The sequence below is a fragment of the Hordeum vulgare genome, chromosome 4H (assembly GCF_904849725.1).
Source record: "Hordeum vulgare subsp. vulgare chromosome 4H, MorexV3_pseudomolecules_assembly, whole genome shotgun sequence".
Taxonomy (NCBI): Eukaryota; Viridiplantae; Streptophyta; class Magnoliopsida; order Poales; family Poaceae; genus Hordeum; species Hordeum vulgare.
The window spans coordinates 438,704,298-438,720,821 of record NC_058521.1 but is presented as its reverse complement, the minus strand read 5'-3'; the positions used below and the strand labels follow the sequence as shown (position 1 = coordinate 438,720,821).

General features: G+C 44.5%; 1 protein-coding gene across 1 annotated transcript in view; it reads right to left on the bottom strand.

Annotated features, from left to right (window-relative positions):
• LOC123450594 (glutathione gamma-glutamylcysteinyltransferase 1-like) overlaps positions 1-11,222 on the bottom strand; it is a 35,488-nt gene extending 24,266 nt beyond the window's left edge. Inside the window, exon 1 of the mRNA XM_045127763.1 lies at positions 10,956-11,222. Within this exon, the coding sequence (XP_044983698.1) occupies positions 10,956-11,222 (267 nt within the window). The remainder of the gene's footprint in view (positions 1-10,955) is intronic.
• Between the last annotated feature and the right edge of the window lie 5,302 nt (positions 11,223-16,524).

Genomic DNA, 16,524 nt, shown 5'->3' with positions numbered 1-16,524 from the left:
TGACCCCTCGAGCATCATCGTGAAGTATCTGGCGCAAACCGCCTCGTTTACGTCGAGCATGTCCATGGCGATTTCATAACTCTCGACCCATGATGTCGGCTCAAGGTCCGGGGTGTAATTAGGCACCTTTCTTGGTCCCTTAAAATCTCTGGGCATCCTTTCGTTATGAAGGGAGGGGGCCAAGCATGGCACCCCCACTCGCCCACCGCCCCCGACGAGGGGGGCCGGGGCGACTTGGGTGTTCGGGAGATCCCGGCCCGGCGGGTTCTGATCAGGCGGGTTGTCCTGTGGGACGGGTCGCGGCCCGCTGTTTACTACGGGCTGGTCCTCTGGCCGACTCCTGGTGTAACTTGCCTGGGGAGTGGAATCCAGCCTCTCGAGGCTGTGTGAGAACTGGGCATTTTGAACCACCGCCGTCTTCAACATCTCGATGGCGTTCCTTGCTTCTATCTCGACAGGATTGTTGCCGTGAATCGGAAGAGATTCCAGATGGCGAGTTGCGGCAAGAACGTTGTCCACCGGGTTGGAAAAGTGGCCTTGAGGCGTCCGGAATCGAGGAATGCGATCCTCGGCCGGCTGAACCGGCGGGTTAGGCGGGCGACCCGGTCCTCCCCCCGGGGCGGCTCCCGCCCCAGGGGTTCGTGGAGTGTCGAACAGGCGGGTCGGGTTGAGATCATGGGGCAGGCGACCCTGGTGTCTCCGTTGATGGACTGCGTCAGATGCGCGCTGGTGCCTTTCGAGCTGCCAGTTGTCAGTGTTTAAGCGCATCCTTTCGGCCACAATTTGAGCTTGCCGAGTCTCGATCCTGGCGGACTCCACCTCGGCATCCCGATGAGCCTTTGCCACTGCCTCTCTGAGTTTCGCCAGCTCCTTGTTTATCTCCTCCTGGTTTTCTGGTGTGAGGGGAGTCGCCATCAGCCTTGTGATCTCCGCCGCTAAATCCACCAGGACTGCAGCCGGGCTTCTAGACGTCTCGCCGGTTCCATCGCCTCCGGTGGGGTTTTGTGTGGGTTGAGTCGCCCCCGCCATTGTAGGGGAACGTCGCATGGGAAACAAAAATTTTCCTACGCACACGAAGACCTACCATGGTGATGTCCATCTACGAGAGGGGATGTGTGATCTACGTACCCTTGTAGACCGTACAACAGAAGCGTTAGTGAACGCGGTTGATGTAGTGGAACGTCCTCACGTCCCTCGATCCGCCCCGCGAACCGTCCCGCGATCAGTCCCACGATCTAGTGCCGAACGGACGACACCTCCGCGTTCAGCACACGTACAGCTCGACGATGATCTCGGTCTTCTTGATCCATCAAGAGAGACAGATAGGTAGAAGAGTTCTCTGGCAGCATGACGGCGCTCCGGAGGTTGGTGATGATCTCGTCTCAGCAGGGCTCCGCCCTAGCTCCGCAGAAACGCGATCGAGAGGTAAAACCGTGGAGATATGTGGTCGGGCTGCCGTGGCAAAGTTGTGTCAAATCAGCCCTAAAACCTCCGTATATATAGGGGGAAGAGTGGGAGCCTTGCCTTGGGGTCCAAGGACCCCTAAGGACTTCGGCCGAGCCAAGGGGGGGAGATCTCCCCTTCCAAACCGAGTCCAACTAGGTTTGGGAGGAGGAGTCCTTCCCCCTTTTCCCACCTCCTCTTTTTTTTTCTCTTTGATTTTTCTTCCTATGGCGCGTAGGGCTCTTTTGGGCTGTCCCACCAGCCCACTAAGGGCTAGTGCACCACTCCCAATGCCTATGGGCTTCCCCGGGGTGGGTTGCCCCCCCAGTGAACTCCCGGAACCCATTCGTCATTCCCGGTACATTCCCGGTAACTCCAAAAACCTTCCGGTAATCAAATCAGGTCATCATATATATCAATCTTCGTTTCCGTACCATTCCGGAAACCCTCGTGACGTCCGTGATCTCATACGGGACTCCGAACAACATTCGGTAACCAATCGTATAACTCAAATACGCATAAAACAACGTCGAACCTTAAGTGTGCAGACCCTGCGGGTCGAGAACTATGTATACATGACCCGAGAGACTCCTCGATCAATATCCAATAGCGGGACATGGATGCCCATATTGTATCCTACATATTCTATGAAGATCTTATCGTTTGAACCTCAGTGCCAAGGATTCATATAATCCCGTATGTCATTCCCTTTGTCCTTCGGTATGTTACTTGCCCGAGATTCGATCGTCAGTATCCGTATACCTATTTCAATCTCGTTTACCGGCAAGTCTCTTTACTCGTTCCGTAATACAAGATCCCGCAACTTACACTAAGTCACATTGCTTGCAAGGCTTGTGTGTGATGTTGTATTACCAAGTGGGCCCCGAGATACCTCTCCGTCACACGGAGTGACAAATCCCAGTCTCGATCCATACTAACTCAACGAACACCTTCGGAGATACCTGTAGAGCATCTTTATAGTCACCCAGCTACGTTACGACGTTTGATACACACAAAGTATTCCTCCGGTGTTAGTGAGTTATATGATCTCATGGTCATAGGAACAAATACTTGACACACAGAAAACAGTAGCAATAAAATGACACGATCAACATGCTACGTCTATTAGTTTGGGTCTAGTCCATCACGTGATTCTCCTAATGACGTGATCCAGTTATCAAGCAACAACACCTTGTTCATAATCAGAAGACACTGACTATCTTTGATCAACTGGCTAGCCAACCAGAGGCTTGCTAGGGACAGTGTTTTGTCTATGTATCCACACATGTATATAAGTCTTCATTCAATACAATTATAGCATGGATAATAAACGATTATCTTGATACAGGAATTATAATAATAACTATATTTATTATTGCCTCTAGGGCATAATTCCAACAGTCTCCCACTTGCACTAGAGTCAATAATCTAGCCCTCACATCATCATGTGAATTACATTGTAATAAATCTAACACCCATACAGTTCTGGTGTTGATCATGCTTTGCCCGTGGAAGAGGTTTAGTCAGCGGGTCTGCTACATTCAGATCCGTGTGCACTTTGCATATATTTACGTCCTCCCCTTCGACGTAGTCGCGGATGAGGTTGAAGCGTCGTTTGATGTGTCTGGACTTCTTGTGAAACCGTGGTTCCTTTGCTAGGGCAATGGCACCCGTCTTGTCATAGAACAAGGTTATTGGATTCAGTGCACTTGGCACCACTCCAAGATCCGTCATGAATTGCTTCATCCAGACACCCTCCTTAGCCGCCTCCGAGGCAGCCATGTACTCCGCTTCACATGTAGAATCTGCTACGACGCTCTGCTTGGAACTGCACCAGCTTACCGCACCCCCATTAAGAATAAATACGTATCCGGTTTGCGACTTAGAGTCGTCTGGGTCTGTGTCAAAGCTTGCATCGACGTAACCTTTTACGACGAGCTCTTCGTCACCTCCATACACGAGAAACATCTCCTTAGTCCTTTTCAGGTACTTCAGGATATTCTTGACCGCCGTCCAGTGATCCACTCCTGGATTACTCTGGAACCTACCTGCCATACTTAAGGCCAGACTAACGTCCGGTCTAGTGCACAACATTGCATACATAATAGAACCTATGGCTGAAGCATAGGGGACGGATCACATATGCTCTCTATCCTCATCAGTTGCTAGGCACTCAGTCTTACTCAATCTCGTACCTTGTAAAACTGGCAAGAACCCTTTCTTGGACTGTTCCATTTTGAACCTCTTCAAAACTTTATCAAGGTATGTGCTTTGTGAAAGTCCTATCAGGCGTTTTGATCTATCCCTGTAGATCTTAATGCCTAAAATGTAAGCAGCTTCTCCTAGGTCCTTCATAGAGAAACTTTTATTCAAGTAATCCTTTATGCTCTCCAAAAACTCTAAGTTGTTTCCAATCAGCAATATGTCATCCACATATAATATTAGAAACGCCACAGAGCTCCCACTCATTTTCTTGTAAATACAAGATTCTCCAACCACTGTATAAACCCAAATGCTTTGATCACCTCATCAAAGCGTTTGTTCCAACTCCGAGATGCTTGCACCAATCCATAAATGGATCGCTGGAGCTTGCACACCTTGTTAGCATTCTTAGGATCAACAAAACCTTCGGGTTGCATCATATACAACTCTTCCTTAAGGAAACCGTTAAGGAATGCCGTTTTGACATCCATCTGCCAGATTTCATAATCGAAAAAAGCAGCTATTGCTAACATGATTCTGACGACTTAAGCATCGCTACGAGTGAGAATGTCTCATCGTAGTCAACTCCTTGAACTTGTGAAAAACCCTTTGCCACAAGTCGAGCTTTATAAACGGTCACATTGCCGTCAGCGTCCGCCTTCCTCTTAAAGATCCATTTGTTCTGAATAGCCATGCGGCCCTCAGGCAGTACTTCCAAAGTCCACACTTTGTTCTCATACATGGATCCTATCTCGGACTTCATGGCCTCTAGCCATTTGTTGGAATCTGGGCCCACCATTGCTTCTTCATAATTTGCAGGTTCATTGTTGTCTAACAACATGATTGATAAGACGGGATTACCGTACCACTCTGGAGCAGCACGTGGTCTCGTCGACCTGCGTGGTCCGACAGAAACTTGAACTGGAGTTTCATGATCATCATCATTAACTTCCTCCTCAACCGGCGTCACAACGACAGAGGTTTCCCCTTGCCCTGCGCCACCATCCAGAGGGATGAGAGGTTCGACAACCTCATCAAGTTCTATCTTCCTCCCACTCAATTCTCTCGAGAGAAACTCCTTCTCGAGAAAAGCTCCGTTTTTAGCAACAAACACTTTGCCCTCGGATTTGAGATAGAAGGTGTACCCAACTGTCTCTTTTGGGTAACCTATGAAGATGCACTTTTCCGCTTTGGGTTCCAGCTTTTTAGGCTGAAGCTTTTTGACATAAGCATCACATCCCCAAACTTTAAGAAACGACAACTTTGGCCTTTTGCCATACCACAGTTCGTATGGTGTCGTCTCAACGGATTTTGATGGTGCCCTATTTAAAGTGAATGCAGCTGTTTCTAATGCATAACCCCAAAATGATAATGGCAAATCGGTAAGAGATATCATAGATCGCACCATCTCTAATAAAGTACGATTACGACGTTCGGACACACCATTACGCTGTGGTGTTCCAGGCGGTGTCAACTGTGAAACAATTCCACATTGTCTTAAGTGAGCACCAAACTCGAAACTCAGATATTCACCCCCACGATCAGACCGTAGGAACTTGATCTTCTTTTTACGATGATTTTCAACTTCACTCTGAAATTGCTTGAACTTTTCAAATGTTTTAGACTTGTGCTTCATTAAGTAGACATAACCATATCTACTCAAATCGTCAGTGAAGGTGAGAAAATAACGATATCCGCCGCGTGCCTCTACGCTCATCGGACCACACACATCGGTATGTATGATTTCCAACAAGTCACTTGCACGCTCCATTGTTCCGGAGAATGGAGTTTTAGTCATCTTGCCCATGAGGCATGGTTCGCACGTGTCAAGTGAATCAAAGTCAAGTGACTCCAAAAGTCCATCGGCATGGAGTTTCTTCATGCGCTTTACACCAATATGACCTAAGCGGCAGTGCCACAAAAATATGGCGCTATCATTGTTAACTCTAACTCTTTTGGTCTCAATGTTATGTATGTGTGTATCACTATCAAGATTCAATATGAACAATCCTCTCACATTGGGTGCATGACCATAAAAGATGTTACTCATAGAAATAGAACAACCATTATTCTCTGACTTAAAAGAGTAACCGTCTCGCAATAAACAAGATCCAGATATAATGTTCATGCTCAACGCAGGCACTAAATAACAATGATTCAAGTTCATAACTAATCCTGATGGTAACTGAAGTGAAACTGTGCCGACGGCGATTGCATCAACCTTGGAACCATTTCCTACGCGCATCGTCACTTCATCTTTCGCCAGCCTTCGTCTATTCCGCAGTTCCTGTTTTGAGTTGCAAATATGAGCAACATAACCGGTATCGAATACCCATGCACTACTACGAGAGCCGGTCAAGTACACATCAATAACATGTATACCAAATATACCTGATTTTTCTTTGGCCGCCTTCTTATCAGCCAGATACTTGGGGCGATTGCGCTTCCAGTGACCCATACCCTTGCAATAGTAACACTCTGTTTCAGGCTTAGGTCCAGCTTTGGGTTTCTTCGTCAGATTGGCAACAGGCTTGCCGCTCTTCTTTGAATTATCCTTCTTGCCTTTGCCGTTTCTCTTGAAACTAGTGGTCTTATTCACCATCAACACTTGATGCTTTTTACGGAGTTCAGACTCTGCGACTTTCAGCATCGCAAACAACTCGCCGGGAGACTTGTTCATCCCTTGCATGTTGTAGTTCAACACAAAGCCTTTATAGCTTGGCGGCAGTGATTGAAGGATTCTGCCAGTGATAGCTTCTTGCGGGAGTTCAATCCCCAGCTCAGCCAGACGGTTTGAGTACCCAGACATTTTGAGCACATGTTCACTGACAGACGAGTTCTCCTCCATCTTGCAAGCATAGAATTTATCGGAGGTCTCATACCTCTCGATCCGGGCGTTCTTCTGAAAGATAAACTTCAACTCTTGGAACATCTCAAATGCTCCATGACGCTCAAAGCGATGTTGAAGTCCCGGTTCCAAGCCATACAAGACTGCACATTGAACTACTGAGTAGTCCTCCTTACATGCTAACCAAGCGTTCTTAACATCCTGATCAGCCGTAGCGGGTGGTTCATCTCCTAGCGCAGCATTAATGACATAATCCTTTTTCCCAGCTTGTAAGATTAGCTTAAGATTACGAGCCCAGTCTACAAAGTTGCTTCCATCATCTTTCAACTTAGCTTTCTCTAGGAACGTATTAAAATTCATGGTGACTGTCGCGTGAGCCATGATCTACAACACAAATATATTCAAAGTGGACTTAGACTATGTTCAAGATAATTAGAGTTTAACTTAATCAAATTACTCGCTAAACTCCCACTCAAAAAGTACATCTCTCTAGTCATTTGAGTGGTTCATGATTCACTTACACTAGCTCAAGTCCGATCATCACGTGAGTTGAGTATAGTGTCAGTGGTAAGCATCCCTATGCTAATCATATCATCTATATGATTCATGATCGACCTTTCGGTCTCATGTGTTCTGAGGCCATGTATGCACATGCTAGGCTCGTCAAGCTTAACCCGAGTGTTCCGCGTGCGCAACTGTTTTGCACCCGTTGTATGTGAACGTTGAGTCTATCACACCCGATCATCACGTGGTGTCTCGAAACGACGAACTGTAGCAACGGTGCACAGTCGGGGAGAGCACAATTTCGTCTTGAAATTTTAGTGAGAGATCACCTCATAATGCTACCGTCGTTCTAAGCAAAATAAGGTGCATAAAAGGATTAACATCACATGCAATTCATAAGTGACATGATATGGCCATCATCATATGCTCCTTGATCTCCATCACCAAAGCACCGGCACGATCTTCTTGTCACCGGCTCCACACCATGATCTCCATCAATGTGTCGCCATCGGGGTTGTCGTGCTACTCATGCTATTACTACTAAAGCTACATCCTAACAAAATAGTAAACGCATCTGCAAGCACAAACGTTAGTTATAAAGACAACCCTATGGCTCCTGCCAGTTGCCGTACCATCGACGTGCAAGTCGATATTATCTATTACAACATGATCATCTCATACATCCAATATATCACATCACATCGTTGGCCATATCACATCACAAGCATACCCTGCAAAAACAAGTTAGACGTCCTCTAATTTTGTTGTTGCATGTTTTACGTGGTGACCATGGGTATCTAGTAGGATCGCATCTTACTTACGCAAACACCACAACGGAGATATATGAGTTGCTATTTAACCTCATCCAAGGACCTCCTCGGTCAAATCCGATTCAACTAAAGTTGGAGAAACTGACACCCGCCAGTCATCTTTGAGCAACGGAGTTACTCGTAGCGATGAAACCAGTCTCTTGTAAGCGTACAAGTAATGTCGGTCCGAGCCGCTTCGATCCAACAATACCGCGGAATCAAGAAAAGACTAAGGAGGGCAGCAAAACACACATCACCGCCCACAAAAACTTTTGTGTTCTACTCGAGAAGACATTTACGCATGAACCTAGCTCATGATGCCACTGTAGGGGAACGTCGCATGGGAAACAAAAATTTTCCTACGCACACGAAGACCTATCATGGTGATGTCCATCTACGAGAGGGGATGTGTGATCTACGTACCCTTGTAGACCGTACAGCAGAAGCGTTAGTGAATGCGGTTGATGTAGTGGAACGTCCTCACGTCCCTCGATCCGCCCCGCGAACCGTCCCGCGATCAGTCCCACGATCTAGTGCCGACCGGACGGCACCTCCGCGTTCAGCACACGTACGGCTCGACGATGATCTCGGTCTTCTTGATCCAGCAAGAGAGACGGAGAGGTAGAAGAGTTCTCCGACAGCGTGACGGCGCTCCGGAGGTTGGTGATGATCTCGTCTCAGCAGGGCTCCGCCCGAGCTCCGCAGAAACACGATCGAGAGGTAAAACCGTGGAGATATGTGGTCGGGCTGCCGTGGCAAAGTTGTGTCAAATCAGCCCTAAAACCTCCGTATATATAGGGGGAAGAGGGGGAGCCTTGCCTTGGGGGTCCAAGGACCCCTAAGGACTTCGGCCGAGCCAAGGGGTGGAGATCTCCCCTTCCAAACCGAGTCCAACTAGGTTTGGAAGGAGGAGTCCTTCCCCCTTTTCCCACCTCCTTTTTTTTTCTTTTCTCTTTGATTTTTCTTCCTATGGCGCATAGGGCTCTTTTGGGCTGTCCCACTAGCCCACTAAGGGCTGGTGCGCCACTCCCAATGCCTATGGGCTTCCCCGGGGTGGGTTGCCTCCCCGGTAAACTCCCGGAACCCATTCGTCATTCCCGGTACATTCCCGGTTACTCCGAAAATCTTCCCGTAATCAAATGAGGTAATCCTATATATCAATCCTCGTTTCCGGACCATTCCGGAAACCCTCGTGACGTCCGTGATCTCATCCGGGACTCCGAACAACATTCGGTAACCAACCATATAACTCAAATACGCATAAAACAACGTCGAACCTTAAGTGTGCAGACCCTGCGGGTTCGAGAACTATGTAGACATGACCCGAGAGACTCCTCGGTCAATATCCAATAGCGGGACCTGGATTCCCATATTGGATCCTACATATTCTACGAAGATCTTATCGTTTGAACCTCAGTGCCAAGGATTCATATAATCCCGTATGTCATTCCCTTTGTCCTTCGGTATGTTACTTGCCCGAGATTCGATCGTCAGTATCTGTATACCTATTTCAATGTCGTTTACCGGCAAGTCTCTTTACTCATTCCATAATACAAGATCCCGCAACTTACACTAAGTCACATTGCTTGCAAGGCTTGTGTGTGATGTTGTATTACCGAGTGGGCCCCGAGATACCTCTCCGTCACACGGAGTGACAAATCCCAGTCTCGATCCATACTAACTCAACGAACACCTTCGGAGATACCTGTAGAGCATCTTTATAGTCACCCAGTTACGTTGCGACGTTTGATACACACAAAGTATTCCTCCGGTGTTAGTGAGTTGTATGATCTCATGGTCATAGGAACAAATACTTGACACACAGAAAACAGTAGCAATAAAATGACACGATCAACATGCTACGTCTATTAGTTTGGGTCTAGTCCATCACGTGATTCTCCGAATGACGTGATCCAGTTATCAAGCAACAACACCTTGTTCATAATCAGAAGACACTGACTATCTTTGATCAACTGGCTAGCCAACTAGAGGCTTGCTAGGGACAGTGTTTTGTCTATGTATCCACACATGTATATAAGTCTTCATTCAATACAATTATAGCATGGATAGTAAACGATTATCTTGATATAGGAATTATAATAATAACTATATTTATTATTGCCTCCAGGGCGTAATTCCAACAGCCATGTAAATGGCGATCTGGCGGCAGGTTCGGTCAAGGACTTCAGGGTCCATGGCCAACGACAAGCCCCCAAGACAATCCCCATGTAGAGACCGGATTGAATTTGAATCGCCCATGGATGATTCGTCATCAGAGTTGACCGGTGTAGTTTCATGAGTCGCCGAGCGCTCTGGCTCCTCCGATCCCTGTGTGAACCCCACAAAGACCGGGCGAGTCAGATTTGGCGTTATTACTGGGCGGACGTACCTGTCCGGCTCGACGATGTCGGTGGAGATGTCCGGCTCAGGCACGGATGATCTGATCATGCCGATGAAGATGTTGATCTTGCCGAAGGGGACCGTGTAACCAGATTCAATCGAATCCGCTTCAGGCCCCCACCGCTGGTTGTCGATGTAGGTTTTCCCGTGGCGGCTCCGGGTCATGAGCCCCGTCGCGTAACTCCCAAACCCTGGTAGGGCTCCCTTTGAGAACTCAACTCCACCGTGCGTAGGCCCCACGGTGGGCGCCAACTGTCGTGGTTTTGTCACGCCAGATGTCCTCGTGAAAGGACTTAGTACTGGAGCCATCGCACCTTGGTGGCGACTCAAAGGGGTTAAGCGGGACAGACACGGCGATTTACCCAGGTTCGGCCCCTCGTGAGGAGGTAAAGGCCTACGTCCTGCTTTGGTTTGTAATGATGTGGTTTCGATTACAAGGAGGGCGTAACTCACCAAACCTAGCACTCGATGATTTCTAACCTGTCCTGTCCTTCCCTGGGACTCGCCTTTATATACAGGTCGAACCCTTAGGGTTTACAAGGGTACTTTACTTTTTACAAATCGTGACCCCTGTGGTCTCTAAGTCGCCGTCCTTCAAAGCTTGGAGACCTTCCGGAAATCATAAACCGCCATACGACCTTGATCTGACCAGGCCAAGGCCCAAACCACGCTCAGGTGAATCGCCTGATTTGGTGACCTGGCCCAACTAGGGCGGGTTATTAACAGGTAATATCCCCAACACCCTCTACCTTGACATTGTGGACGGGCTCGCAGCAGTCGAGCATGGACTCGTCGAACCATCGCGAGGGCCCCTTCAACGGCCGCCTGGGGTCGATGGCAAGCGCATTGAGCATGACAGAGAGGGAGGCGATGCCGCAGAAGGCCGACTCTGACTGCGTTTGGAAGTAGGAGATGAGGTTGAAGAATACCTCCATGGTCCCGCCCTGTAGCACCTCCGCGAACAGCCGCTTCCCATCCGCCAACGCGAACTCCACCGCCGGCGGCGACAGACGCATCCCATAGAGGCTCGGGCGACTTGGAGATGCTCGGCTGCTCCGGATCTGGAAGGAGGAGGAGAGGAGAGGAGAGTGTGCGGCGGCGCCGGATCGGAGGTGGGGGGAGCCGGTGGCTCTGGCGTAGGGGAGAGGACTGGTGACACCGGATCGGGAGGAAGGGTGCGATGGGGGGTGTGAGCTAGGGTTTGGGCTGCGGGTGGGGTATCTTTTTTTTTTCTGTAGATAGATGGATGGATGGATGTGGGTTGGAGATATGGATGGATGGATGGATGGACGCCATGTCATTGATCCGTGGGAAGATTTCTCATTGGTTCGGAAAATCAATGATTTAAAATAGTTTTGAAGTACTAAAAATAGTGAAATTTTGTGAAGCATCTATCAAAAATATTTTGCAAAAGGGCACCGTGCAAATTTTTACTAGAGTTAGACCACATTTTATGGATGAGGACCAATTTGTATGCATTTTCGATGTTTCTAGCTTTTTAAATCATTTTCCGAGTGGCAGAAATGGGTTTTTTGTGAAGAACCTACCAAATATTTGTTGCAAAACTGGAGTGCATCAATTTTCTAAAATACTAGTCCATATTTAATACGAAATTGACAAAATGGTTGGGTGTCAAAAACTTTTATCCACCTCTCGTGAAAAAGACAAATTTATGCCGATTCAGGAGGAAGCGGGTCAAATATGAACTAGATAGTTTTCTCATGATTTTTTTCCAAAAATCATTTTTAGGTAAATAAGTATCCATTTCATTTTGGCAAGATGCAACCCCTAGCTATGAACGGTCATGCCCGCCGTTTCGACCACATTTTGAAATGGGCATAACAAATTCAAAAACAATCAAAAAAATGCAAAACCTTCGCGTTGTGTTATAATATGTGACCAAGTTACCAGGAAAAATAATAAACTTGTAATATGGTAATTAAAAAGTGTTCTTAGAAATGAGCTATCATGTGTGAAGATTCATGGCTTTCAAGCCAAATGATCAATCTTATAGCGACATTTATGGCATAGTTTGTTGAAATGATATAATATTATGCACAAGGGTGCATATTGGAATGGCAAACAATGTTGATTAAGGAAGTTTTCATTTTCCCTGTATGAAAAATTCATTTTCCATTTTTCAAGTGACCAGAATGAGTTTTTTCGTGAAGGACCTACCATATATTTGTTTCAAAATTGGACCAAATCATTTTTCGAAAATACTAAGCCATATTTAATGTACAATTGACAAAATGGTTGGGTGTTAAAAGCTTTTATCCACCTCTCGTGAAAAAGACAAATTCATGTCGATTCAGCTCGAAACGGGTTAAATTTGAACTGCAGCTACATTATGGTTTGCTCTTTATTTTTTCCAAAAATAATTTATAGGTACAAAAGTACATATTTAATCAGAAATACATGGTGTGGTGGCTTGACGTCGAGGTTTGAATGGTGGTCGAGGGCCCCAACTCCAGAGCACGTGAACTTGCATGCCAGCCTCATGGTCACCGCCTAACCATTGCATTGCCACGCATTCCGGGTGGAATAGGCATGTCTGGTGGGTTGGACAATCCCTCGGTAGGTGTTAGGAAGAAGAATACAATATAAGAATCTCATGAGGAGACTGAACTAAGCTCAAACATGAATTAGCAACCAAGTGTTTGATTAGCGGTGCGGGTAATGAACATAGACAATGGGCCTAAATTTTGGATGAGGATGATCATCTACTAAGGAGATTCTCTTGACAATTTTTTAGCTCAAATGGATGAACCTAGGTGGCACTTGATTTGCCAAGTAACATAGTGTGCAGAAATATGGATGTTGAAGCTGGGATCAAATGAATGAATGGATTGAGCTGAAATTTGGTGTATGATGTTAATTTGGGCATAGGAAGGCACTGTAAAACAAATATACCATTTGGACATGCCAAAGTGATACTTGCTTCACAATGTACCAATCTGGACAGAAAATGATAATTGAAACTGGGCTCACATAGATGATTGGATTGAGCTGAAATTTGGAGGAGGAGGATAATTTGGGCACATTAAGAAACTGTAAAAATTTAATAAAATTTGGATAAACAAAAATTGTACTTCCTTCACAATGCTCTCTACTGAACAGAATATTGGGAAAAATATTGAGGGAAACTGGCTGAATTAAATGAGCTAAAATTTGGTGGAGTGAGGTTATATGGTTAGTTTTACTGCGTGGTAAATTTTCATTAACTATAAAGCAATATAAAATGTAGTTGCTTCACAAACTAAAAATATTACCAGAAACAAAGATTGGATGATGACCTCACATGGATTGTTAGATGGGGCTAAAATTTTGTGGAGAGCTATGTTTTGGGCACATAGAAGATGTGGAAAAAATTCAACTCATCAGGATAGTCCTATCGAGTACTTCCTTCACAAAGCTGTTAGCTGAACACAAACTTTGGACATTTGCTGAGAAAGATTTACTAGGCAAATGGTTACGAAAGTTTTCATGAGGCAATGATTTGGATAGGGAAGAGTGCCCAATTTTTTAGGGTAATCAAAGAATTAGAAATAGCACTTCCTTCACAAAGTGCCATTCTGAACAGAATAGGAAAATGAATATTACTGAATTATTTTCAAACTATGGAAGGAAGGGTTTTCACATATTTGAGGAATATATGATACAAAGTATTTATGAGATTGTTTCGAGAATTTTTGGAATGACATAATAGTAGGTTGCTTCACAAACTAGGCAAAAAATAACACATGGACATGACACGTAGGTAAAACTGTTTATGTGGGCCTTTTTGACAGACCACAAACCAGCCCATTAGCAAGCATGGAGGATAAAATACCAGCCCAATATAAAAGTAAGCTGAAAAAATAGCCCAACAGAAAAGTGGTATAAAAAACAGTTCAATACATGGATGAGATGGGATAGAATGGACCCACGAGTGACATGTCAACATAGTTAGAACATGTTACGATATTTTTATAATCGTAATAGAAGTTATGACGATCTCATCTTATGCGGTTACGATGTTTTTGACTCATATCATCGTAATTTATATGTAGATTTGATCCCCTCAAATGGTTTACGACCATCTTGGATGAAATCGTCATAGCTTTATGACGAATTCATCAACAACCTCTTAAAGAACGTCATGTATGAGCATATTTCTTGTAGTGTGTTTTCAGTCATCAAACAATTACAATTCATCTTATTTTCAGGAAGGGTTTATGTAAGAGCTTTGGTTCAGCAATTTCCACATAATCCACTATCATTTAGTCTTCCATGATTCCTCACACTCAAAGTATATTTTTAGAACAAACAATTTCAGTCAAACACAAGGAAGATAGGGGCTTAAAGTTTCGCCTCCGAACTTATTTATCTCGGGGATAATGTCAACAAATAATGAATCATGATCACCTATATTCAATTGGATATATGTGTCTGGATATTTCCCCACCACATGATGCTTGCCAACTAAGGAATTAATAGATTGGATTAATAAGTTGTCTCGACTTGAAAAGTAGAAGATAGGCCCTTCGCATAGGGAAGCAACGGTTGTCATGCGCTTTTTATTTTTGGATGTGCAATCTGTTAATGAAAAGGAACGTCACTTTATATTGCCCCTTGTGATGGCAACCTTTATTATGCAGTCCGTCGCTTTTATTTCTTCACCATCTCAAGTTTGTACAAAGCTTATTTTCCCTTTCAATAAAAGATCATACATATTTAGGAGCATTTTTATTGCTTTTTGCACCGATAACAACTTTCTTGAAGGATCTTATTCAATCCATAGTTAGATATGGTGGGCTCTCATGGTAAGAAACTAGGTTCAAGGATTTGGATGCACAAGTAGTATCTCTACTTAGTACAAAGTTTTGGCTAGCAAAAGGTTCTAAACAAGCACCACATGTTAGAGGATCCATGACAATATAACTGTTATGTGAATATAAACAAACATAACCATTAAGTTGTCTTCCTTGTCGAACGACAACTACTTGATAAAGTTTGAAAATAATTAATGGGGCTCACAATCATAGAAGATGTCCAAGATAGCATATCTATATGTGAAACCTCTCTCCCTTCAATGTTCTTTCATGAATCTTCTAAATGATCAATGTTATGTTTGCTAACTTCCAGTAAATTTTACCGCTTATACTCCTAGTATGTGAAGTCACTACTCCCCATGGGATAATCATATGAAGAATATATATAACTTCATATTTATGATATTCAATTCATTCAACGTTTTACACTTAGGATATAAGTGAAGCACGAGAGTAAACATCAAACTACTCTCAAAAGATATAAGTGAAGATAAATGAGTAGTCAAACAATTACGTAGCTATATGAGGACTCTCTTTCAGTAAAGATTTTTAGATCTTGATATTTTATTCAAACCATAAACAAAACAAAAATAGCAGTCCAAGAATAGCCTATATCATTTGAACGAATAAAAATTTAGGCTCAACATAGGCTAACCAATAGTTGACGAAGAGGGGTGGGATGCGTAGCATCCCCAAGCTTAGATGCATGATACTTCTTTTAATATTGTCTTGGGGTGCCTTGGGAATCCCCAAGCTTGACCTTTTGTATCTCGTTCAATCCTCTCATGTCCCGGTTTCACCTATGTCACAAAAACTTCATCCACCAAAAACTTGAAAAGAACTCGTGAGAAAGGTTAGTACGCATAAGAATAAATCAACACTTCATGTACTTCCAAGACAAGTTGCATAATAATTTTTAAACATTATATATTGTATACTATCATTTCCACAATTTTATCTACCAATATAAGTCATGAAAACCATAGAAGAAGTAAATAACAAAGCTATGACAACAATCCGTATAAACAGGACAATCTGTAGGAATTTATTAAAACAGTGTACTTCTGTATCTCCAAAAATTATGAACATTTAGGACATGATAAATAATTTGTATGAAGATACTGTGTAAAATTTTCAGAAACTTTCCATGTTTCAGTAAAATTACATATTTCAAATACTACAACAAAAGTTTCTATTTTTATACAGCACAACTCACCCATGTAATTCAAGCATACTAAAAGCAATTCTTGGAACTTTTTTGTGGGGACCCCGACTGGTAAGTCGAGATCGCCGTGCCTAGTGATCCCAAGGATCAATGCTCACTGAACACATATACTGAACAATAGAGTCTTACATCCATACATACCGTTTGATACAATAAATGACCTCTTCGATCGAGTCTTAAGTTCACAGGGCCTTATAGGCCAAAGCACCAAACTAGACCAATAGCCGAATTATTGGTTGAAAGCGTGAAACCATGCCATCAGCCTTAACCTACAGGCAT